Here is a 26,375-nt window from a genome sequence, read left to right on the forward strand (position 1 = left end):
TCACCTCTGACCCCAACAGACTGTTGGAGAAGAGAACAAAACTGGTTGGCTGTCCCAGCCATTCCGCCTGTAGCTCTGACTGAGGGAGTTGAGAGTGGGGGGTGGATCAAAGGAGAGCGCAGAGAAAGAACACAGAGAAGGAAACCAAAGGCAGGGAGAAAGCAGGAAGGTAACAGAAGGACAAATCCCAACTGCGGAGGGCAAGAAAATACGGTGTATATGTAGTAATGGCAGAAAACGACAAAGCTTAGCAACATACTGTAATAGGTTGTAAATCACCGTCACATAACTGCAACACCGTCTGCAACTGCAACTGTCCCCTCCGTATGAGGCTAATAGCATAACCGATTGATCAGCACAGCATGAAAACATGTAAAGATTCTCCAGCAGTGTTGAATCCAGAAATCTACCCTGCAGGAAGGACAACGCCGATTCATGCGCTTCAAAAAGCTGTTGGCAGCAGAGATACGGTTGCATTACACAATGGAGTGTGAACACATTGCATAGGTTCTTTACAAAGGGGTTAAATGGTTAACCCACAAAAACACTTCATGGCAAGCCTTCACATAGTAGTTATGATTTGTATAGTTGTTTTGATATTTCAGTCGGGGCCAAAATGGTGGACTGAGCATCTGACCAACCAAAATCCATAAATCCACTGCTTGCATGGCTAAAAAGCTCCATAAGAGTGGCGACACAGTGGGATGTCATCTGACTTTAAACAAACAAAACTATGGCGGACTGAGTACAGAGCCTGACACCGGCTCTCAAACCTGTTTGTTTTCAAACTTGCTGCTCCTCGGATGGCTGCCTCCAGCTTTCAAGCTACACATGATTTCCCTCCAAACCACTGTAATTCATAATTGTGTAATTGTATTTATTTGAACAGGAACAGTACACAATAAAACATTAGCCTAATATGAAATATAGAGGATAAAAAGCCTAAATCATAACATTTTACAAACATTTTCAATCCCCATCCTGCCTAAAAAACTTTTAAGCTTGAGGAGACACAAGTTGGACTATCCAACATTACCACTAACCCCTGATTACGCCAACTGTTGGTCGTGGCAACAAGTTGGCCTTCTGTGGTCTCCTACTGCACCGGCGAGGGAGCAAAGTTTGTCAATGAGTACACAGAGGCTGGCCATAGTGGCAGAAAGTGTTTGATTCATTTCAGAAATACAGTCAATGATTGTTGCGTGGCGAGCCTCGCGAGACGAGTCGATGATTAACCCGCTGGCACTTCTCGCCATTACACAGAATGATGCCCCTCATGTTATCACACCACCTGTAACTATGCCAGAGAGAGACTGACAGAGTGCCAGACAGTGCATGTGTGTACTTGCACTTCAGTATTTACTCTGGTGTACGCATGTGATGACATCACTGGATCACCGTGTGCATCTATGTGCACAACTGTCGGAGGGGGCGTCTGTATGCGAGTGGTGAACAACAGCTGATCAGCAAGAGTGCACATGAGCACACTTTAATGCAAAGGCGAGCGGTGTTCAGAAAAAGACACTTAGCCCACGCTGCGATGGAACAATGGCATCTGGCTGGGCTTCCAACTTCACTCTGTCAAAGCATAATCATATTAGTCTTTTCCCAGGACTTTATGAGTGCCCCCTACAATGAAATTCCCCGACAGAACTGCTCGGCACCTTGCCGTAACACTCCCAACAAAAAGTGCCATATTGAAGCCACGGGGGCGTAAAATAGGTCCAATTGTTTACTAGGAACAAGGTCTTTCTGTGTTTTAGGAAAACATTTTCGGCTCCTTGGGCATCAAACGTGTGAAGCCCTTCGATGCAATCTATAAGTCACCATCTCATCTTACTTCCCTACTACTTGCTCCCTCTCATTTGTCTTTTTTCACTGCCTCTCTCTCTCTCTCTCTCTCTCTCTCTCTCTCTCTCTCTCTCTCTCTCTCTCTCTCTCTCTCTGCCCTTGACTTTACCCCAGACTCTCTTTCTCTCTGTCTTTGTCTGTCCCTCTATCTATGCCCCACTCTTTGGCCCCACAGCTATCAGATTGCAGCGTTTTTCCCCTCCCCTTGTGCAGGCAGATAATTTCACCCGTGACCTCTTTGCTACCCAGCTTTCAGGCTGACTCACAGTGTGAAAACCCATTAAGCATGGCCTCAGCCTCAACACATATTTGTAATAGCAACTGGGAAATAAGTGCAGTATGACATTTTTATTTCCTATTTACAGTACAGTGCCTTTTTCAGCTTAATAAAGGTGCTCAATTCTATCAGTTTTAGAATTCATGTTGGAATGACATTGACAAAGATAATGTAGAATGTTTTATGAAATGTTTATGAAATTTTACAACATAGATGTTGTCGTCCACTTTTCATCTCAAGATCGTAGAGTTGAGTAAAGAGGTACATTGTAATGAAATCACCAAAATGCATGTCCAAAATATCCATCCCAGGAGATTGACATAAATAAAGAAATAATAATCCCCTTTGTGAATGAAGAGAAAAATACAGCTTGTTTATATGGAGGACAGAGCACACTTATTTATGATTAAGACATCAGCTATTTGACTGTAATAAGTTGCAATGGTTGGTGGGAATCAGGAAATATTGACATTCACCTCAACAGTCTCATATTGAGAATGGTTAAATGGTCTAATTAACATTAAATGTGTCTTTTTTTCTGCATCATCACTAACCAGTGGATGTTTTTGGGGGAATATAACGTGCAAACATGCATCCTTTGGCATTGCACAGAGACAAAAGTGTGTTAGAGATTGACAAACACTGTTTGTATCTGTTTATAGACAGGGAGCCTGCCTCTTTCACTGTGTCTCTACGTTTTACAACAAGTCCACATACTTTCAGACGAGGCCCACATGCATCACATACTAACTGTGACAGGGGAAACTGGAGCAGGTGGGTTTCGTAATGTGTTTTCACAGATGTGATCTCTGCTACATTCTCTCTTCGGTCACTTCTGCTGGAAAACGCAGTAGGAAGCGAGAATGTCCGCTCAATGTCAACGCCAGTTTGGCTTCGACCTCCTGCAAGCTGGCCATCTATCTCATCGTCTCTCTCGCCACTGATTTCATTCTAACACCATGCACACATGCATACACACACACACGCACACACACTGAAGGTCAGTCTTAATGGTCGCTGAAGCTTTTCCTTTCACCATTACCACAAACTCTCTGCAGCCTTTTTCCGCCGTCTCACCATTCATCCCACAGCCCCCTCCCTCCTGCTCCCCTCCTTTACTCCTTATTGTCCCTCAAACAAGAGATCCTCATAAATAGGCATGTGACAGCTGACAAAAGCAGAAGCACTCACAAAAGATACTGTCTCATTTTACACAAAGCTAATGACTAAATAAAGACTTCCACTGAAGAGTGTGAGTGAAAGAGGCTTCCGTGGAGGGGGGGGGGGGGGGGGGGGGGCGATTAAAAAGCTACAGCTCACACCGCATCTCCCTTTTCATTTCTTTCATCCTCCTTTATTCTAGGCCTTTTAAGGCGGGTCCACACCGGACCGAAAATCGGCGTCTTTGAGAGAGTCGGCATCCGTGACATGAGTCTCCTTGGTGTGGTCGCTCGAATCGGCCCACGTCGGCGTTCATTACAGCCGATTCAAATGTGTAATCCGCCATTCGAGTCGGCCATATTAAGTAGCCCGACTTCATTTACCGACGCGAGTCGGGCAGTCGGTGTGGTGTGGACCCGCCTTTAACAGACTGTTGTTTAAAAATGTACAGGACACTTGTAGGGCCCTAATTTAAAACAGAATTTAGAAAAATGAAAATGGAAAACACAGAATTTGTGTGTGTGTGTGTGTGTGTGTGTGTTTCCAACTGAATGCTTTAAATGGATGGATGAATCGAACCTCTTCCTGCAATGTCAAGCATTTTGACTGCCCCGTCACATGCAAACCAACAATGACAATAAAGTTACTATAGTGTATAATGCTACCTCCTCTTTTTTGTAATTTTTTCGTGCTGTCATCTTACCTAATGAACATCATTTTTGTAGCTTCCATGATGATTTCAATAAAATGGTAAAAAAAAAAGTGAAACATTACAATGTCCTAGAGCCCAACGTGATGTCTCCCTATATCTTGTTTTGCACAACCAAGAACCAAAGTTATGCAATTTGCTATCACAGAAGACAACACAGTTATTTCAAAATTTAAAAAACTGGAAACATTCAATTTGGGGCATTTTTAACTTTAAAAAAATGGCTAAAATTATTCAACTACTATTGGAATCGTTGTGGATTCATTTTCGATGAACTAACAGATTAATTTACTGAAAGTTTCAGTTCTCCTCCACCTATTCAATTATTTGTGAAAGCAGCTCTGTTTGTTCAACTTTCCATCCATCTGTCCCTGAGCTTTCTTGCAGTGGAGCCTCTCCCCATATTCATTGGGTGAAAGGCAGGATACAAGCAGAACAAATCACCACTTCAACAGAACTACAGAAAAAGCTGAATAAACAACTCATATGAAAACATTTTGAGCTTCCATCTAATCTGGGACACGACATTTGCAGCTAACAAGCTTTGATTTGATTTGCATTAATTTCCACTAATCAAAACAAGCGCCAAGCTTGGGCATGAGCATGCAAGAGCCCTGCAGGACTTGCAAATGTATCTGCTGAATACCTACTTGCTAGAAGAACATTTACAGTCCTGCTGGTTAGGGCTCCGAGGGCGCTGGCACTCACACAGCTGTAGCCTCCCTCCACGCTCTGGGGAGACTGGTCGTCCGCAGAGGTCGGCAGCAAGAGGAGGGATCCGTTGGCCAGATAATGCAGGAGGTCGCCCCCCTCCAGAGGCAGAGGCTGGCCATCCTGAAGCCAGGTGATATTGAAAGGTGTATCGCTGGCCCCGAGGTTGCAGTCCAGCAAGAGGGGCAAACCTGGCTCCAACACTACATGGCTGGGCCCAGCCCCACAGCTCAGCTCCACTGAAACAGGCTTTTCTGTGTGGGAAAAAAACAGAAGAGTTTGTTAGCCATGTTGTAGCTACAATCATATAGGTTAAGTTCATCCATCCATCCATCCTGCCAGAAAACCCAGAGAGAACCCACGCTTACACAGGGAGAACATGCAAACTCTACACAGAAGGAACCCGAACCCGACCCGGGAATCGAACCCGGGAATCGAACCCGGGACCCTCTCGCTGTGAGGCGACAGTGCTACCCAATACACCACCGTTCAGCCCAAGGTTACGTTCATCTTTAATCCAAAAAACACGTCCTTACATTTCCCAATGCAATTGTCAGTATACAGTGCAGAATATGAATAAACACAGTAAAAAGTGGTTAAAACACAAAAGAGAATAAAGGCAAAGCCTAACTACATAATGACACACAGTAAAACGAAAATATCATAAGACCATATTATTTACAAAGGAGAGCATTCTTTGCATTTCTCAGGGGTATCTAATATCTGGCCTGGCGGAGGATCAATAACATGGTCAAGAATGGTCAAAAACATTGTAGGATTGGACTGATTGCAACCCCTCTATAGGGCCCTTTATACTCTGGAAACACTATGAATGCTAAACTATAAATCAAATATTGCAATTTTCTTCCTTGTTGATCCAATTATTCACACATCTGCATCATTTGTCACCTTTGGCTCATTTGACATACGTTATCAATTGCAGCATTTGACAATTTGTCATTTTATAGCTTCGACTTCAAAAGAATCAATAGTGTTGGCAGCAACGATGGATAGGTGCTAGTGCGTTCAAGAGGCAGGTTGTTTTGGGGACAGATGAAGAGGAAGAGGAGCTCTGAAAATGAAATGGGAGCAGCAGCATGAAGGGATTCGTATGTCAGCAGCAGGACATTCAAGTCTGTGAGGGGGGTGGTTCTGGAGTGAGACGTTGATGAGTTGGTGTGAGATGAGCGGCAGAGTGCTACATAAACTGCACTTAAAAGGAGATGTTGTTGTTTAACCGGAGCAATTTTACCTAGCTAAAAATTCATGAATGCATTAATGGTTATGCTGTGCATTTTTAGCACACTACCTGTAGTTTTCTCCCATCTTTCTATTACTATATCTCACCAACACAGCTGGTATTATTTCTGTTTTTATTTCAGTTCTTTGAAGAGCAAGATGGGTGGAATCATGGTAAAAAAAATAGTGAAAAGATCTTAGGAGAAAAGAGAATTAATGAAAAAAGAAGAAAGATCAAAAGGGAATCTGCGATGGTGGATGAAAAGAGCTGATAACTTCAAACCTTGACTGACAGGTCTGCAGTAATTATAGATTAACATGCTGGACAGCATTATACAAATAAGGTGAGGCCATAAGGGTAAATAGCAGCTCTAGGTTGCACTATATTAAGTGGACTACACACACACACACACACACACACACACACACGCACACATTATTCATTATCAAACACTTAGGTACAGTACAGTAAGTAGCAATTGTGACAAAACATCCCATGTATTCTTGCTGCCCCACCTACTCTATAAACAAACATGGCGGCTGATTTATGTGTTGTGTTCGTAAGTGAAGCCGCGATTACTGCAGAGTCAGCAGATAATTCAACTGAACATGTACGTTTACACTGACAGTGATGTCTGGACTGTGGCCAGTCACCCCTCTGTCAGACGGAAGTAGTCCCTGTGAATGTGGAGGGAAACCCCAACATTAACCTCTCGCTTCTTTCACATATCCACGTTACTTACTAGTTTATATGAATTATATGGTTTCCTACAATGCAGTTGGAAGAAATAAATAATTTAGTCAGACATTATTTACTCTTTTCCAGTCTCAGTTTCAGAATTGTGTTTCGTTACACTAGTCCACATTTACAGCCTCGTTGTAGACTCACATGCATGCGACGGTGGTGGAGTTCATTTACAGCCTAACGTTAGTTTTTCACCTCTGGTGATTGCATTTGCACTTCAAATATCATAAAAGTGACGTTTTTTTATTAATCCAAAATCCAATGATAAAACCCCATTAACTTTATGTCAAGGGAACCAGTGCGATGCCAACTTGCCAGGGTTGGCCAGAAAACAATACGTCATCCCTGCATCACTCTCTAGCTGGCAAATAAATTAAGGTTAAATGACTTCAAATGTCTTTTTCATGAAGACATTTGTACATACAAGTAATTTAATTTAAAGTTCCCTTCCACAGTTCATTTGACAAACCTCTTCATTAATCCAGTTTAGAAACTATTTTCTCACATACACATACATTAGCACGCACACACACGTACACATACACACACACACACACACACACACACACACACACACAGGCAAGTTTCTTTCAGCTTCTCTTTCTCCAGCGCCGGATTAATTAAGTTAATGGGAGATGGAATTTTTTTCTTGATTAAATGAGGCCTGACCCCCCACCATCACTCCCTGATGAAGAGCCTGGGTAATGCTGAGAAACGCTGCACAGCACTCTGGCGCACACAGACACACACACACGCCATGGAGACAACAAAAACATGCATATGCACACATGTACCCAAAACCCATACGAACAGAGATACACGTGCAAAGAACGCTAAAAACAACACTTCCCATCTTGGTAGGAACAGAAACAACTGCTGTACAAGCTTGCCAACACACACTGACAAACATCACCTCTCTGGCTCCTCTCTTCCTCAGTCCCATTTCAACTAATTAGGCCTCATTAAGTCATTAAAACGTTAGCAGCCGTTTCCCAGCTCGGTGCCAATGGTTTCACTTGGCAAGAGGTGGGGATCATTCTGCGTTGGATATGGAAGCCATTACACCTCACGAAACTGGAGTGGTTGGGATGAGCAACGTGCAAAATAGGGGGGAAAGGCAGGGAAATGCAAATTATCTTTTAGGTTTGGACATACTAACAGCGTCAAACGAATTACATATTAAGATGACATAAAACGAGTGTCCAACCATAAAGGGTCACTGGAACATAACAGTTAAGTCCTGAAACAGGACTAGCACGACCTGTTATCGTTCAAAAAATGATGGTGAGTGTATTATATTTCAAGTAGTGGCGATTTCATCTGGGAATAAAAAACGTGATACTGAGACACTGATCTCTACCCACACGCCTATTACAACACACAGACATATGCACGCCCACAAGTCAGTGTCTCATCAGGACAACATGTGGTAAGGAGGAGGAGGAGGAGATGAGGGGGGGGACTGTGAAGTGGCCATTTTGCCATTTTACTGTAAAAATGGGATCTGCTGGAAACGACAGGCTGCACTCTGGGATAGAAGCGTCTGTGCCGTCTCACTGAGCTCCAGTGAATGGATTGTGATGGCACCGTGCCAAGAGGTTCATAGCTTAGGCTCCACTAAGTAGAGAGAGGACGGTGTTTTACAAAAGGGAGAGGATGAAATAGAGCATGACAGACAAAAGAAGAAAAAGAGGGAAAGAGAAACAACTAGAGGCCACCTTGCTATGGAATCGCACACCAGCCACAACACCAGATCAGGGGGTCGATTGGCCCCTTCCTTACTTCTCCCTCGTATGGACCACCACCCATTTTTGAACTCGGCCTTCGTTTTGAGCTAAACTGGACAAAACCCCTGTTATAGCATTGTAGAGCATCACTACTGCCACAAACCAAACCTCAAGTCAAGGCAAGCTCAGCTAATGCTCATCTGTTGTTTCAGCGCAGCCTCTGTTTGCCAACTGAATAACCTTGCATCGATAACAACAAAGTAAAACAATAGCCTGGGCACTTACGCATGCTTTGTTGCCAAAAACAATCCGGTGTGTGAATAAATCGATATTTTGAAGCCACAGTTTTGTTGATGTGAGCAGGAAAGCAGCTCGCAATAAACCCTGCAGGGAGATGGATGCTCTCAGGTTTCGGTATGCAGGTAGTAAAAAAACCTGTGCAACAACAAGAAACAATCAGCGACAGACGCGCCTGATTACTATATAAATATTAACGACTTTATCAAGGAGGCTTCAACTCTGGCTTTCTATGTAAAAAATGTTACCTTGCTACACCGCAAACCATGGTTCTTTATATACAGGTGCGATTGCGGCACTTCGCGGACTCTCCTTTCCGTGATTACGTAAAAATGTCTTTAAATCGTTTTGAAGGCAAATAAATCTCTCTGTTTACTAGTTAAGCAATGCTTTATACACAGGGCTCAACATTTCACTGAATCCACAGCAAAGGCTGTGAGTCACTCAGCAATCTGAACAGCTGCCGTGTCAGGTGTTAACCACTCAAGCTGTGTTTCCTCCCATGACGATACAGCAGGGTTCTTCTCACACCCTGTCATTTTAACCACAAACACAGACACACACACACACACACACACACACACTCACTCTCACTGTCAGAAAGCTGATACAATGAATCAAAGACTCACTCTGACTCTGTGCATCGGAGACTTGACTGATTTTACACATACTGACAGGGATGTAATATTAATAGATGTTGCATTATTAACAACTTTTTTTTCAGCGACGGGAAACGGTTTCAAGTATCTTTCTCAGTTCATTATTCATGTTGTGCGCCGCCCGATCAAGTGGCACATTGGAAATCATTACTTGAACTTCACAAATAAACAAATCCAAATGATTGTCATCTAATTACCTCCCATAAGCACATTATTGATATATTCAAAGGTTCTCTGTACGATGTTCTTAATATATAATCAAACCAGTATTTGCAATGTAAGGATAGTGTGTAATGTCTATCTGAGCAGAGTTTGTTTGTATAACCGAGCTTCTCTGTGCAATGTTTACATGCATGTGAGCCCATTGGCTACCTCCCGGTTGCCATTCTGGACGCCCCTCATAGGGGGGTTACAGCTGATGATGCAGTTCTGAATGCAGAAGTGAAAACCCACCCTTTCCAGCCACGCCCCCAAGTTTAACACCAGCACCGATGCCATTGTTTGCACTGTTAGCACCTTAAGCACTGTTAGCCACAAGCCACTGGCTCAGCTGTTGCCGTGATGTGACGAGGCACTAGAATATGCACTGAATTTCAAATTCAGCACATTTAAAATGAAAAATAAGATATCATTTTCACTATTAATGAGTATGAGATTTAGTTGATTAAATTAATCAATTCGTTCTACGTCTGTGTATAGGGCTACAAAATATTGTAAAAACAAATGCTGTCACCTCTTCCTTAGTAACTTGACATATTCAAAATGTTTGTCCCACCAGTAAAAGAAAAACAAAGATGTTTAACATTACTATCAAAATGCACATTTGAGAAGATGGAACCAGTAGTATGTGGAGCATTTTTGCTTTAAAAATGACTCATTACATTTTTTAAGCTCTACGTGGCACCCAAACTTGTGTAATGATTTGTCAACCTGCCTTTGCACCTGTCACGCTCTACTTAAATGTACAATAGCCCTACTGTCAAACATCTCAGAAGAAAAGTTTGAGAAAAGTTGAATGTTTTCCAGACAGTAATGTACCACAGTTAGATTTACCACCATCACGAACATACATGTGACTCTCTTCGCACGACCAGTGGAACAACAAATGGGTGTGAAAGTGTAAAATGAAAAAAAGAGGGGTTTTGGTGAGACAAACATGGCCCCTGTGTTCCACTAAATGTGTGTGTATAGGAGGGAGGGAGGGAGCAGAACAGAGAATGAAGGATAGAGAACGAGAAAGAGGGGGTGGTACCAGCGCAGTCCCTCATGCCTCCTGCTTTATGTACAGTGCTCATTCATCCCAGTCGGGCTTCCTCCAATCACAGAGTGGTGTTCCTGCATGCAGGGCCTCTCAGCAGCATGGGGCCTCCACATGGCCATGTCAAGTGCCAGGTAGGGTTGTCACGATACTAGAATTTGAAAGTCGATACCCAGGAAAATATGCGATACTCAATACCATTTTCGATAACACTGGAAGAAAATTCATAAAAATTAAGAAGCCAAATTTTTTTTAATAGAGATTAAACTATACAAACAACATCAATAACACTTTTTAAAAAGTCCTCATCCATGTTAAAAAAAAGAAAACACGGTAACATAACTAGGGGTGTGTCTGCATATAATTTATATTGTATGTATTCAGCTACAATCCTGTTTATTTCCTGTATTTCTGGTGACATGGCACCATATTTTCATTGCTGGTCAAATAGTTGCTAGAGCAGGCTGCTACTGGTTCTGTCTCGCTGCTGGTTGACTTTTCCGACACACATTATTTCTGTTATCCTGTTTAATTAAGCTCTCTTAACCTTAGATGGGCAGGATTGATGACGTTAGCTGCCTCCTGCTCCTCCTGCTCCTTCATTATGTTACTGGTTTTAGCTGTTAGCCGCTAGCGTTATGATAACTCAACAGACCTAATCGTTTAAAACTTCAATGTTATTCAAACAGGACTTTTACTGACTCTCTAAGGTCTCCATGAAGACAAGAATGTAACAGGCATTTTGTGTTCATAGAAAGTCATATTTATTAGTGACAAAGGAAAGCCTTTTCTTCAAGAAAATATTACAGAAGAACCCTGTTGATTTTCTTTAATGATCATCACAAAAGTAGGAAGTGACTAGCAAACTGAGTAGCAAACTCAGATTGAATTTTTTTTTTAAATCATGCATGGAATTGTACATAAATTAAAGATGAGATTGAGATTGAGATGCATTGATAATGGGTTTAGAATCTAATCGTTGACATCGGAATCGGAATCAAATCGTGAGATGCCAAGAGATTCCCACCCCTAACAGAGAGACACAGGACAATGAGACATAGTAGGTGGCATTATATGGAAAGCATTCTCCTCTTACTCACCTCGGCTTTTTTGATGCGAGGCACATGTACATTATATTGCCTCATGTGCAAGGGTCAGGGTTGAGCATCTCGCACAAGGTCGGCATGATAAATGAGACTGCTATGTGACACTAGCTGGTACATGTACCGATGAAGGGCACACTCTGCATTGAGCGAGCTTCGCATGTAATTACGCTTGCGCCGGGGTTCTCAATAATGACATTTTCCATCACTGGTGTGAGAGAGATGTGCTGTGCTGTGTCTTTGCGCAATATACTCTATCTGAATGAGAACTGAAGGGTGAATGTACTCAGCACGAATGTAAGAATGATTCCTAAATGTGCGCATTGCATGATGGCTAAATGAAACACGCGTAATCCGGGGACTAAAGCACAATCTCTTGCTGCACTTGCACTTAAAATTGTCGGTCCAACTTGAACCTCCGTGTTTGTAACTTAAAGAGTGGCGAGATCTCATCTATCTGTACCCACGTCTTCCCACCTGCACTGCCAGCCTCGGCGTTACTCCTCTGCACTCATGTGACTGAGTAGACAGTGGGGGGAGGAATGGAAAGAATGTGAATGCAGGTTAGTTGAACAAGTGAGTGCCGCCAGACCGCTGCTTCTCACACAAAAGCACACACAGACAGACACAACTGCAAAGATAAATCCATACTGTGGTACAAAAGTAATGAAAACAAGTATGAATTCAAGTGCCAGATAGGTCGTGCTTACCGGCGTGATGAGACGAACCTACTGCTATAAAGGAGCTTTTTGATCGCCGTCCTTTGATGTTCGGTAACCTCATTACACAAAATACTGCTACAGCTTCAACATGATGATGATGTTCATTAGAGTATATATATGGATAGAAGAAATGCTAGGATTCAAATGAGGTTATGATTAGGCCAAGGGTTGTGTTTTGTTGGGATAAAAGATCATATAGAACTTTCTGTGCAGCTGTGACCCCACTTTGAGCATCAGGTCAATCGCATCAAGCAATGTTGTAAATTACAGTGTGCGGAAAACCCCAATGACCTTGTGAGCCAGCAGAAGAAAATGGCAGCATCCATCTTAATTGCATCATTGTAGCAGCAACACCTATTTGTGCTCCTGGCATCAAAGAGCAGCAGTGCCAAAGACTTTCTGTATGCAACAGAGGTGCAACAGAAGTTGCTATAGGAGAACATTACTATAGGTCCCATGAGGAATTCACTATAATGTAAATGCTCCAGCATCATCTGAAAAGTACTTTGTATTATTCACATGGCTGAAGAGTGAACGAAAGCAGTAACATTGCTGGTAAAGGCAGGTTTGAGATTATTCTCACATATGACATTTTTTAATATAGTGTAGAAATCACTCACAAGAGACTTTGAGTTGAAGCTTCGACTCTCAATGCTCAACTACTTTTGGAAAAAAAAATCTGGGAATTGGTGCGATGGACAACTTTGGCAACAGCTCTTATTCAGGTGGCGAGATAACAAGATAGTTGAGCAGCACATTGCAATAAAGAATCTCTAACTTCAGCACCCGGCCTCGTCCAAGTACCATTGAAAGAGATCTTTAAAACCTCTTGTCATGTTTGAAATAAGTCAAATGTAATGTTTCCATCACTGAGACCCACATGTGAATGCCAAGAAGACATTACTTAAGCAAATAGACAACCCTCAGAATGTCCAATACCTGGAAATGGTTTATTTATAAAATCATAATATACTAGAATACAATAAAATCCAGAAAATTAACAAATAAAAGAAAAATAATCTTCTTTTCTTTTACCAAAGTTACAGTATGCCTATAATTATGCAAAATTAGACAAGGTTTTATTTTCAGATATTTCTAAGCGCTGGTGCTGAAAAACACCTAACAAAACAAATTCAACACAGTGCTTTGAACATCCCCAGGGGAGCAAATCATTTGAATTCATCGCAGACAAAGTTCAAGATTTTCTCTCCCTTCATACAAACACTCCTGTATTTAAGATTCCCTCCCTGGCAGCATGAATAGGTGCACACGCACACAGGGCACCATAAAAATCAACATATTCACTGCACAAATAAACCCAGCTGAAACTCAGCCCAGGGCATCTTTAAATAATATGCATCCTAATTTAGCATGGGCTCTCTGGGGAGGGGATCAAGATGCACTCACAAATCGCAGCTGACACACCCACGCTTACACACAAGCAGGCAGGCAGGCACACAGGGGGTGAACATACCTCACCCAACACACACTTAATTTACCCCTAATGTGCAATGAGCTATTCCACACAGGCACTGCTGTCCGACAAACACTGTTTTTTTCAAGTCTCAAGACACCAAGCATACATGTTCATAGAAGGACGGAAAGAGTGCAATAACTTGGGTTCAAATGAGGCTAACAACTAGAATGTAGACATTAAAAGTTCAATTTACATAAGTACATCATTTATACATCAATTAAACTGGGAATGCAATTATGTGAAGTCATTAAGGACGGGAAAGCTTAATCTCCTACAGGAAGTGGAAGAAGCGGAAGGTGAGAGTGGGTATAATGTATTTTTTCTCCACATTTTACTGACGGCACATACTCGTTTACACACTGATATAAGACACATGAGCAGTAACAGTCAAGGCTAATGCGAGTGGTTCCACAGACAGCATGCATCCCTCCAACATATTCAATATTTAATATTCTGTAGCTGCCACTATACGGGAGGGTGAACAGCTGGCCATCTGGTGTAGACACAACAAACAGGAGCTTAACACACTCTAAACATTAGAGATAACAGGAGAGTTCAGGGGGTGACATGGATGTCAACGAGGGGACCTCAAGAGGAGACCAACACTGACTCCATCTTCCTCCAGTGGATTAACAAGTTCAACTTGCCAGAGGGGGCTGCATATTCACTACTATGCAGCTCTATCACAGTTGGTTCGTTACATTGAGACCCGCTAAAAACTCCTTCTATGTGCATGATGCATGGCTGAAAACTTGACTTTACTTCTACTTGTGAAGCCATTTTGATACCAAGGTGAAAGTGTAGAATTAATGGTAACCACCGGCATAATGATGCCTCATGGTCTGGTGCAACAGAATCAGATGGTTAGAAAAAAAGTAGCCAGCAGGGAGAAAACTAGTGCCAGAAACCAAAAAAACAAGCTTTAAAGGAAACTTTGAATTTCTGAGCCAATATTTGGAGGCCCAAATAGAGGCCAATAGACGAGTATTGGACTAACTCAAAAACATGGGATGTAGATGCAGCAATAAGAATGTGGCTTGTTGCTCTTGCTGCACTTTCTATAGACATTTCTAGATCCTTTAATGACACAAATGTAAGAGCTTTTTATCTCACAGGTTTGTGGTAGTAATTTGTCAAACAATCAATTACTCATGAACATACATTTCAGCATTTGTTACTATTGCACACCCAGCTTGATAGCAACATGATGGAAGTAAACACAACTGAAGCAATATTGAATAAAATAAACAGTTGGTTTAATAATGTTGCAGTAATTTCAGTTAAATGTAGCACAGGTACTATTGTCTTGCAGAAAGCCGTTCAGCGTTATTGCGGTCAGTGACACCCATGACTTAATTGTGCATCAAACTTAACTTTGCGCATTTTGTGGGGAAATAAATCTGAAATGTACACACTAAAGTCACTAGATCCAAAATATCTTCCTCTGACAGTGTGCCAAGCTGAAAATTTAAGCCGTTGTGTAACTTTACATCTCCACGATATTTAAGTTGGAGAATGGACTTTGCCCCCACAGGACCCGAGTGCAGCATGTGGAATAAATAGAAAAAAATGTCCCTCCCACCACCATGCCTAACATTGCACAGGGTCAACTCAGCAAGTTTCCTACAGCTAATGTTCCTCGGGTGTTCAGTCGAAATATTAACTTTGCATGAAGCAAGCTGCTGAGATGACCACGTCTGACCTGAGAATATTGAAGGCGTATGTTGGGGAAGTAGCAGGAGCAGATTCGGTTATTAATACATAATTATTAACATCAATATAATTATTGATATTAATAGGATTATTAATATAATTAATAACAAACAGGGCACCACCCTGAAACCAGGGAAAAGATAACCGGACCTGTACTCAGGCTCATATAAAGGGGTTTGTACTCAAATGCCAATAATTAATAACTATTAGCATATGAGTACAAACAGTTGAAGGATTTGTGAATTCTTTGTAGAGAAGAGGTTGATATCATTCAGTCTTATGCAACATTACTAAACACAGCAGTATGTTCAAAAGTATTAACAATAAACAAATAAACATACACTAAGTCTAAGTGGCCTATCTAACTAAATACTATTGTAATGGGAATTTTGGATGTTTGTACTTTATAATCAGAATATTTGTCAGGCTGACTCGATCAGCATCTCCTCATCGGACTGTTATGCTATGACGAAAATGAATGCCTGTTTGTAGATGATATGAACATGAGTGCCACATTGACATAAGATAATTTCAGGACTATGACGCCTGTGTTCTGTAAATCTTGACCTTGCCTGTACATCTTGTCTTTGTAAGATAGGACATGATCCGTCCTTTGGTTCCTCCTCCTTAAAAGGGAGACTGTTGTTGGACTCAGGGTCGTTCCTGCTGATTCTGGACCTTTGCATCAGAAGGCAGGGGTGACCAGTCCCTCCTCTGCAGATGAGAATACTTAGTGAAATAAACCTCGGAGAAAAAGCAGATCCTGGTTGTTGATCTTTATTGGGCAGATTCATTTTTCCACAACACTATACAAGTGTGTGTGTGTGTGTGTGTGTGTGTGTGTGTGTGTGTGTGTGTGTGTGTGTGTGTGTGTGTGTGTGTGTGTGTGTGTGTGTGTGTGTGTGTTACAAGATGGAGGCTGTAGGTGTCGACCAGTCAGCCATGTGGAGTGGGGGTGTTCTTTGTGGAAGGCTGTGTGGCCCTGCCTGGAGAACAGGTTTCTATATATGTGTATAATAAGTGTAAAATATGTAGAGCTGTTAGGAAAGTTGGATTAGTGATCATGCAAACTGTCTGTTCTAGATCACTAACAACTGAACAAAGGTTCAGTGTTTCCCACACATTGACGAGACTATGGCGCACCGCAATGTCGAACATGTCTCAATGGTCTAATGATGGGCCTAAACAGGAAGGCAGCAGCGCTTGTGATAAGGGGAAATCCTCGCGGCTGGTTTGGCTCATCAACATTCTGATTTCCCCGTCGCTATGGCGTCTCCCACACCTACCCCCCCTCAGCTGCACGAGTTTGACAGTGCGTGTGCATATGTCAAAACCAAAACACCAAGGAAAGCTGAGGAATAGTCACCCACTTCTACCGAAGCACTATTTGGAAATATTTATTTGTAAGTAACAGTATTAATAATAATAATAATAATAGTCATAATAAACTAATAGTATAAAGGCTCAGCACTGTGTTTTAGTCATTTTTGTTTTCATCTTTTCTTGAATGCTTAAACTCCTCAACCCCAATTAGTATGTCAACATTTGTATCAGTACCAGCAGTTTGTAAGAAATTGGTCAGTAATTGATATGTCATATTTTAGTTCTCAAAATTCACCAAATTGATGCATTAAAATTAAATCTATTCAAATTGTTCTCCTGGTGGGGCATGCCCCCGGACCACCCTAGAGGATCGCAAGCCCTCCAAAACTCCTGTGGGAAAAACTGAAGGTTACATACTACTACTGGAAACAACAGTCCCAGTCAGCAACATTTTTTTGATCATATTCACTGAAGCCAACACTATGCTCCGATAGAACAACATAAATCATCCGGTTTTAGAAAAGAAAGCGTGCCTCTACGTGCACGTAGAGCCTGTTGTTTGTTTTGCAAAAATCAACAGCGCCCAGATCATCCGCCGGACTTGCCGACTGGGACTTTAATCTCATCACATTCAGTTTCTATCCTAAGCTATGCCCAGATTGTTACCAGTCCTTGAAGAAGGGTTGGTTGTTCCTCTGAAGAAAGGCTGCTGTCTTCAGGTTCCTGTGAAGGAACGTTGCTGTCCTTGAAGTTGTGGATGGAGGAATTTCTAGTGAGATGCGTCTCGACTAGGAATTCTTGTCTTTGTTGCAGAAGCAGGTTCCAACAACCAACTTGTTGGTTGTTTGGAGGGCACTGCTTGGGGACTTGAGACCTGTGGTCCAAATCCCAGGAGGAAGAGAAGACCTCTGTTCAGGTCGAGGTCGCAGGAGGAAGAGCGGACCTCTGTTCAGGTTGAGGTCCCAGTAGGAAGAGAGACGAGACCTGTGGTCAGGTCGACATCTTCGTAGAAAGAGAAAGATTCCAACTTGGGCTGCTTGGTAGAAAGCCAACTTCCAATGCAGTTGACCTATCAGAATGGAATCTGGAGTTCACAGGTACATGTCACTTTCAGTGACACAGACCTGCAGGTAGATGGGGGACTTGTGTGGCTGTGTTTCCACACAGATAGCACTCCAATCTGAATGTTCAGAAACAATTCAATCTGCATCCATGAATTGTTTCATAGACACAAACCCTGAGGTCCCAACACATAATAGTGTTCTTTATGCCTAAACAGTAACAAGAAGTTGTGGTTTTTAGGGGTGTGAATCTTTGGCTTCACAGCGATTCGATTAACATTACAGTAGTTGGTGATTCAATTCAAGGACATTTTTTAATTAAATTCTGTAAACCACGATTCGATTCAGTAACTTGTAACCAAAATTATATATCCATAAAAATAAACATGCAATAATGCCAGTGAGACTATCTGTATTCTTCTGAAAGGTGAAAAAACAAACAGACCACAGAATTACTTATTCAACATATTTATTCTATAAAAAAGTAGTCCTGCATAATATTTGATGCTAAATACAAAAATGAAATGCTCAGTTATTTTTAACATTTTTCAATAGGCTACATGCTGGCAGGGGAGAGTGTCTTAAAAGTATTATAACATTAATCATAATTAAGAATCACGATTCATACGATTAAATGCATTTATATCGATTATTGGTGAAGCCAAAATGATTCATTCTATTTATTTATTTTAGCAGATAGATTTAGTTGAATCGACAGGACTGACAATTGATTCATTGATTCATCGAATGAATCATTACACCTCTAGTAGTTTTCAATTTCATAATGAAAATAATATAATGTATTAAATGTTAATCTCCCTAGAGCAGAGAAGGACATGCTGCTAGTCTAAGGTCATTTGAAAGCAAGCTAAAAAAGTAAGACATCAACCGTGCGGTGATAATAATGGGCTTGCCCTCAAGAGCCATCCATCCATCCATCCATCCATTTTCTACCGCTTATCCTGTATACAGGGTCGCGGGGGGGCTGGAGCCGATCCCAGCTGTCATTGGGCGAAGGCAGGGTACACCCTGGACAGGACGCCCTCAAGAGCATGTGAGCAAATGCTGCTCATATTGATACTTTCATTTTGAATTAAGGTCATCCTAGTATTCACTTCGCTAAACTATTCAAAAACCTGTGGTGGCCATTTGCCCTAGGGCTGCAGCTTTGAATATTTTTGTAATCGATATTCCATCGATTAATCGAGTAATCGGATAAAAATTAACATTATATATAGTACCCATATACACTGTTAACACATTCAATGACTATAAACAGGAATAAAGATAAGAAAAAAAGAAAGGGAAAAAAGCTAATGATAAATGAGGATTTTTTTAATTTATTTAAATCTCAACAAACAAGATATTAAAATAACCTCAATTGTTTAAAAATAAACTTAAAATGTTAATCTTTGGTGATATTATAAACAGTGTTAAATGTTAAAATCATGTCTGACTTCTCACTGCTCCGGTTTGTGGCTGCCTGACACCACGGAGAGGAAGAAGGGGTGGGGGGCGGTTCGACCCACCACGCACCTGTCCTGGTACCGGTTGTGTTTCTGGTGCATTTTTAACGATTCTGAACGGTGACGCTCCGACAGTAAAAGCAGTGTTCCCAGCCAGGCTCTGGCCATACTGCATCATGTCGTGTCTTATAGTGTGAGGGACAGACATGTGTTAGGGGGCACAGCAACTTTCTGTCCGAAAAAACGATCAACAGGTGTCTTCATTTTTGACGCTCAAGTCAAGAGGAAGAGACCGGCGTCAGAGCCAATCAGAGATGAAGGCCCGCCCCTACTCGGCCTCTGATTGGCTCAGACCGTGGTGATTTATCTCTGTATGCTGTGGAGAAAACATTACGCTACACACATAAACAGTCCTGCTGAATGGAGGACCAGTGACCAAGGAACGTATTTAGCCGCACTTCACTGATTTTTGGTCGCACGTGTGTCCTAAATGGTCGCACTCTGGAGCCCTGGCTTCCTCAAAAACGGTCTGTGTGAAACAATGATCCCTGCGCTGAGCAGCCACATAATGTGCAAGATAGGAATTTAACAAAGCTTCAAGGCAGAGTTTTTGCCTTGAGCATTTTTTGTAATGGAGTTACTCGAATAACTCGAATAATCGTTTCAGCCCTAAATTGCCCCCTTTCATTTATTTATAGATTTATACAAAGTACACATTATCTGTGGGCTGCACGGTGGTGTAGTGGGTAGTACTGTCACAGCAAGAGGGTGGGTTTAATTCCCGGGTCGTGTTCCTTCTGTGTGGAGTTTGCATGTTCTCCCTGTGTGAGCGTGGGTTCTCTCCGGGTTCTCTGGCTTCCTCCCACAGTCCAAAGACATGCAGGATGGGGATAGGTTAATTGATGATTCTAAATTGCCCGTAGTGTGTGAATGTGAGCATGAATGGTTGTCTGTCTCTACATGTAGGCCCTGTGATGGACTGGTGAACTGTCCAGGGTGTACCCTGCCTTCGCCCAATGTCAGCTGGGATCGGCTCCGGCTCCAGTCAACCCCCCCGATCCTGAATACAGGATAAAGCGGTATTGTCCTTCTGTAAAGTGAAATTGTTCTCGATACAACAATTTTGTAAATATTTACCTTTTTAAACATCACGTTCAGCCACAGCAGGCAGCTTTTTTCTACCATTTTTTTTCTTAAATCCACTGTACAACACCTACTCAGTACCAAACAGCAGACACACAGTAAGCAAATAGCTGCTAAACATTGAAGCATTTTGCACTTAAAAAACAGATTTTCCCTGAGGATTTGTTAGGGACCAAAAACAGAGCTAAAACAGAGTCAATATTGAAATGAATTCACTAGCTGGAGACAATCACATCTTCAAATGAATGATAATGTCTCTCTGTTACTGCTGCATATAAGCTGCTGTTTGCTGACAAGTTCATTATGCTTCATAGGTGATATGTAAATGTTGTTTTTTCCATTGCCCCCAAGTGGACAAAAGGAGGAAGCCAAAATCACCAGCAGGCTGATTTTCAGCAACCTTGCTTGCTACACATAAATCTTCAAAATAAAACACATACATCCATCCCTCTTTTGTACCTTAACCCATGCTTGGAACCCCTCAGAATGAATCCACAGTCCACATTTAGGCCAGCATTCGTCAACTGGAAGACACCGTTCTCAACAAACTGGTCTTATTAAATGTAACAACTTAGTTTCTTCATACTCATCAAAGGTATTAATGTATGACACTTGGGATTTGTGGGCAGAACTAGGGATGTCCCGATCCGATATTTGGATCGGATCGGCCGCCGGAGTCCCGATCTAGTTTTTTTTTCAAAACTCCGGTCCGTGTTTTGTTTTCGATGTAGTAATCCATTCCAGTTTTTTTCCGGTTTTCCCCAAAATCCGGTCCGCGTTTTCCAGCACACCTAGCGCACACCTGTCCAGCATCCACTAAACAACAACAAGACGGACTTGTGTGCATGTCCAGTGTTTCCCCTACCATTGTACAGTCCATGAAATCAATAAGCCAAAAATAAGCCACCTATAAATTCATTCATAAATCAATAATCATTTACATTAGGAGCGCCTCCGCGCAGCACAGTAGACTTGCTCCACAAGACGCGCGGCCACAACAATCCTCGCCGCGCGCTCCCGCTACGTTCTTCTTTGTGTACTTTACGCGCTTGATGTTGTTCTGATGCCGCTCTGCCTCGTTAAACCACCACGATGTCGCTTTCTACTTTGAAAACACGGAGTTGACACTGTATTTTGATAAGCTGTTGCACTCTTCAGACTCGTGATGTGAGCGGAACCGGACCGGTACCGGAACGGCTTCTGCGCTGCCTGCTCGCACAGATCCGCTCGTGCGCACATGCGCTGATGCAGGTCGAGTGTTGTCGATAAATATATGCACTCCTTCAAAACAACATCAAGCCATATTGTGTGTGTAGTATTAGGACGTGATGACGTGTGTACGGGCTAAAGCCCGTTTGGGCTGGAGCAGTGTGAATGCAAAGCAAGGGACCCCCTGTGGGGGAGGATTGTTTTTGATAAACTGTGGAACTCTGAGTTAACCAATTTCTACCTGAATTTCTATGAACTATTAGGCTGTTGAGTAAACCCATAACTTATATTTTACTTGATAAAATAAGACAATATATGCACTTAGGGCTGGGTATCGTGGCCAATTTCCTAAATCGATTCGATTTCGATTCATAAGGTCCTGAATCGATTAATCACGATTCAATTCGATTCGATTCGATTCGATTCGATTCGATTGGCTCTTACATAATGAAAATGGCTCAACTGTGTTACAAAATACAGATGTACTTTATATTTTGCTCTTCACCATAAACAACACAAGTTCTGCCGACACTCTCTGCTGACTGCATTTTCGTTAGGATGTCGTCTTTCACACATGTATACATCATGGGGATAACTGTTTCAGTCAGATGTTTACGTTGCACCATAACGTAGTGTGGATCGAGCACTAGGGCCTTGACTTTTGCCCAAAAATTATATTCGAAGTTCGTTTGTTTATTAATATTAATATTCGAATATTTATTAATAATCTTTTGACCATTAAAAGCCTTCAGTAAGACCTATATGGTATGGTATGGTCCTTAAGTTGTATATGTTTTGTCCACCAGAGGGCAGTGTATCAGTCAACGTCAATAGGCAGGCAACATGTTTTCAGAACCTTTATTTATTTAAGGTCAGACATAAACTGTGCATGCATTCGGTTTCATCAAAATAAAGCTAAATAAGCCAGTCGGCGGGGTTTGTTTGCCTATTTACGGGCAGTATTCGTCTTAAGAGTTTACGGTTTTCAGGACGGAGCGCGAGTGCGGGCTCGCGGAGCGTAATTGTGGGCTCGCGGAGCCGTGTGCTGCCCGGTGTCGGTGAGAGCTCCAGGCTGCTTTCGGACATTATTTGGGCCGTCAGTGGCGACTGTTCGGCAGTGTTTGTTTGCCTATTTCCGGGCAGTATTCCGGGCGGCGCGTCTTAGAGTTTACGGTTCTCCGGACGGAGCGCGAGTGCGGGCTCCTCGGTGGCTGTTGTCGATGTTGACGCGGCCATTGTTCTGCAAAATTGGCACAAACCAGGGCGCTAACGTCACCTATAGGAGCCATCTTGCACGCTTGTGCGCATGAATGAACGTCAACCGGACGTAAACGCGCCACTGCTGCATCACGCACGAGGGGTAAACTTCATGGGGAAAAATCGATCTCATGCCCTATGAATCGATATTGCAAAATTTAAATGAAATCGATCCAAAATCGATTGAATCGATTTTTTTACCCAGCCCTATATGCACTCATATGTCGTTGTAGTGTTTTACAGTATCTGTAGCTATTAATGTGATGCTCATCATTTTCCAGCCATATTTTTCCAGCCCCTAATTTTGGATCATTTCCATCAACCGGCATCTTTAATCTTTAATACATGCCTGGATCGGCCGGTATCGGTATCGGCCGATACTAAAAGCTACAATATCGGTATCGGATCGGAAGTGCAAAAAGCTGGATCGGGACATCATTTTCTCTGTATCTGCTGACTACTTTCATGCAGGCCCACCGGTTTCATCCCACAGAAATGCAGAATTGGCAGTTTAATGAATGGATGGTACGGGAAAGAAATTAATGGGAAGTACTTTTCCTCTAAATCAAAGGTGTAGCACGCTGTAAGCATAAGCTGGACAGTGCAGAAAAGCATCACGTGGGAGCTCAACCAACACTTGATGGTACAAATAATAATAACTACGATGACGGAGATTGTTAATCTCTTAAGAGTTCATGTGAATTGTTAGATACAAAGAGCAAATATTAATTTGATGCATCATGGGTAAATTATTTCGGGGACTAGCTGTAGTCTATGCACAATGAGATAGCTAAGTGGTCATGTTAACTGTAAAATAAGGAACCAAAGTATATCAGTATGTGACTCATTAACTCTCATATTGACATAGTTATAATAGAATTAATCATTTCTAAAAATCCAGTTATGGCCTATTTTTGACCTCCCCTTAGGAACCATTTTTGGGGTCCCACTGCTGCAAACACACAGGCACTTGGGTGCTTTTGTTTCATTCATTCACTTATGATATGTTACGTTGACATACTTTTATTTGATCTTTAGAATGGACAAAACAAGCTCTTTGTTTGTGGATGTAGCAATGGCCCTTGCCCTCAAATGTGCCCCACCAGCAGCCACTAATTCATCCCTGTCCCAGAATCAACCCCCCCCCCCCCCCCCCCCAGCCTCAGTTCCCCCAAACACCAACACCCACAGCATTCATGCTCCACTTTCCAAACCCGACACATGCACACACGGAAACATGCACACACCAAGTCATCCTTAATCACCATGTTGTAGACTGGTCTCGATGACTAATAACAGAGCAAAAATGAACTCTGTAATAATATATGCATGATGCTGCAGTTGGTGCTTGAAGAAAGATACAAATGTGGCTTCTTGCTTAAATATATGAAAAAATGTTAGTCTCCAATTTGTCTAATGTTCTTTCAGTCGTTAAATGTGTTATTTTATCAATTCAAAAGGCTTTTAAAGATAGCAAGACCAAACGCCAAAACTGTTTGGTACCAACTGTGAGCGATGAATCTCACAGTGTGCAAATAAATCAATTTCCACTTCACTCTTATCACAGGCAACCTCCATCACAACCACCATTTACCTGCAAGAGATTTCATCATGGGGACGTGATCACCCCCAGTGTGGCACTCACTCTTCTGTCAGGAGGATCTCAAGGGGAGTAATTCCTTACTCTGTCTCTGCGGTGCATGGTAATCTAACTGTATAAATTGTATCCTCTGACCTTCTACCATTATATCAGAGGGAAGTCAAGGAGGCATACCTCTAGTCGCCTTCCTTTTAAGGCCTTAATATGCATAATTGAACAATGAATAATGGGACTTGGGATGAAAATGACAGTACATCTCAGAGGGAGGTGGCGTCTACGTGGATGTGCAAAAGTACTTTTGAGTTTTCCAATATATTCGTTCCATCATTTTTTACTTTTCACCGTCCTACCGATCCTTGTCCACGATATTCCTTTATTTCTCATCATACTGTTGGTAGTAGGGATGCTCCGATCGATCGGCTGCCGATCGTTATCGGCCGATATGGACCCTAAACAGGTTGATCAGTGATCGGTCAAAGTGCCGATCAGAAAAGCCAATCGCATATTTATATTTTTTTTTACCCGAGACTGTTTTTCTGCACCTGATGCAGGGTGGGAATTTCATGATGGCCACGATGCCTGTCAAAGTTCCAGTGTAAACAGTGCTAGTGACACGTGGTGAGCTTTTATGGACAGCCACCCTAGCACGCTCGTCCCGTGTCTGTGGATCAGAGCGATTGCTCTGCTGGGATTGTTCCAAAATACGAATTGTGCAACTTTGTGAGCCGCACAGGTGAAGTATCAACATCACATGCAAGAGGAACGTCAACCGTTCATCAGCTTAATAACAACCACCCGAGTGGAGCTGAGCGAGCAGGCAGTGAAAGCACACAGCGGTATTTTTATTATAACAGTCCCGGTCCAGTTCCCGTCCGGTTCCTCTCCGGAGTGCGCACATGTTTCTAGTCAACACGAGCGGAGCTGAGCAAGCGGCCACGAGCAGGCAGCGGATTTTGCAGAGAGCGCCATTGTTATGATAAAAGTACCGGTCCGGTTCCCCTCCGGTCCCGCTCACACCACGAGTCAGAAGCCCAAGCCCGACCCAGAATCCTGCTGTGTCTTACACAGTCATCAGTCAACAGTATGTTTAGTCATAAAATGGCTCGATTATTATTATTTTTTTTTTATTTTTTTTTCTCCCATCCATTCTGTGATCGGTATCGGCCCCCAAAAATGCTGATCGGAGCATCCCTAGTTGGTAGTGCTTACAGCAGCAGTGTGTCAGAGGCAAAACTACACACAGGAAATCACAAGGAGAATACATTCTGTGAAAAACTTCAATAATGCAGCTCTGAACCAACATGGAACGGGACGCACTAGACACACCTCTGCTGGCTGGGGGACAGAGACAAAATGCAGCAGTGCAAAGTTCGCTCTTCTTTTTAGGTTTATTTACGTTTATGTTTTGCAGGCAGAGACACAACACTACGGGAAAGCAACGTAAACCTTGAGGAGAGATTTTTACCGAAAGATGTACTTGCAATAGGACAAAGCACAGATGGGAGAAAATAGTGGAAATAATAGCTTGTGTAGTAATTGCAGGAGCTATTAATCATTACATAACAAATTGCAGTCAAAGCTTGTCCAATGTGATGGTGCGCCATTTCTATCGTCAGGACATTTTCACTGAAGCCAAAGTCAACATTTGGGGCCAACGCATCAATATA

At 42.3% G+C, this 26,375-nt stretch overlaps 1 protein-coding gene across 1 annotated transcript in view; it reads right to left on the bottom strand.

Moving 5' to 3' along the window:
* igdcc4 (immunoglobulin superfamily, DCC subclass, member 4) overlaps positions 1–26,375 on the bottom strand; it is a 69,372-nt gene that overhangs the window by 37,574 nt on the left and 5,423 nt on the right. The window contains exon 2 of the mRNA XM_084035156.1: positions 4,649–4,963. Coding sequence (XP_083891282.1) covers positions 4,649–4,963 — 315 coding nt within the window. The remainder of the gene's footprint in view (positions 1–4,648; positions 4,964–26,375) is intronic.

The sequence above is a fragment of the Eutrigla gurnardus genome (genome assembly GCF_963514095.1).
Source record: "Eutrigla gurnardus genome assembly, chromosome: 1".
Lineage (NCBI taxonomy): Eukaryota > Metazoa > Chordata > Actinopteri > Perciformes > Triglidae > Eutrigla > Eutrigla gurnardus.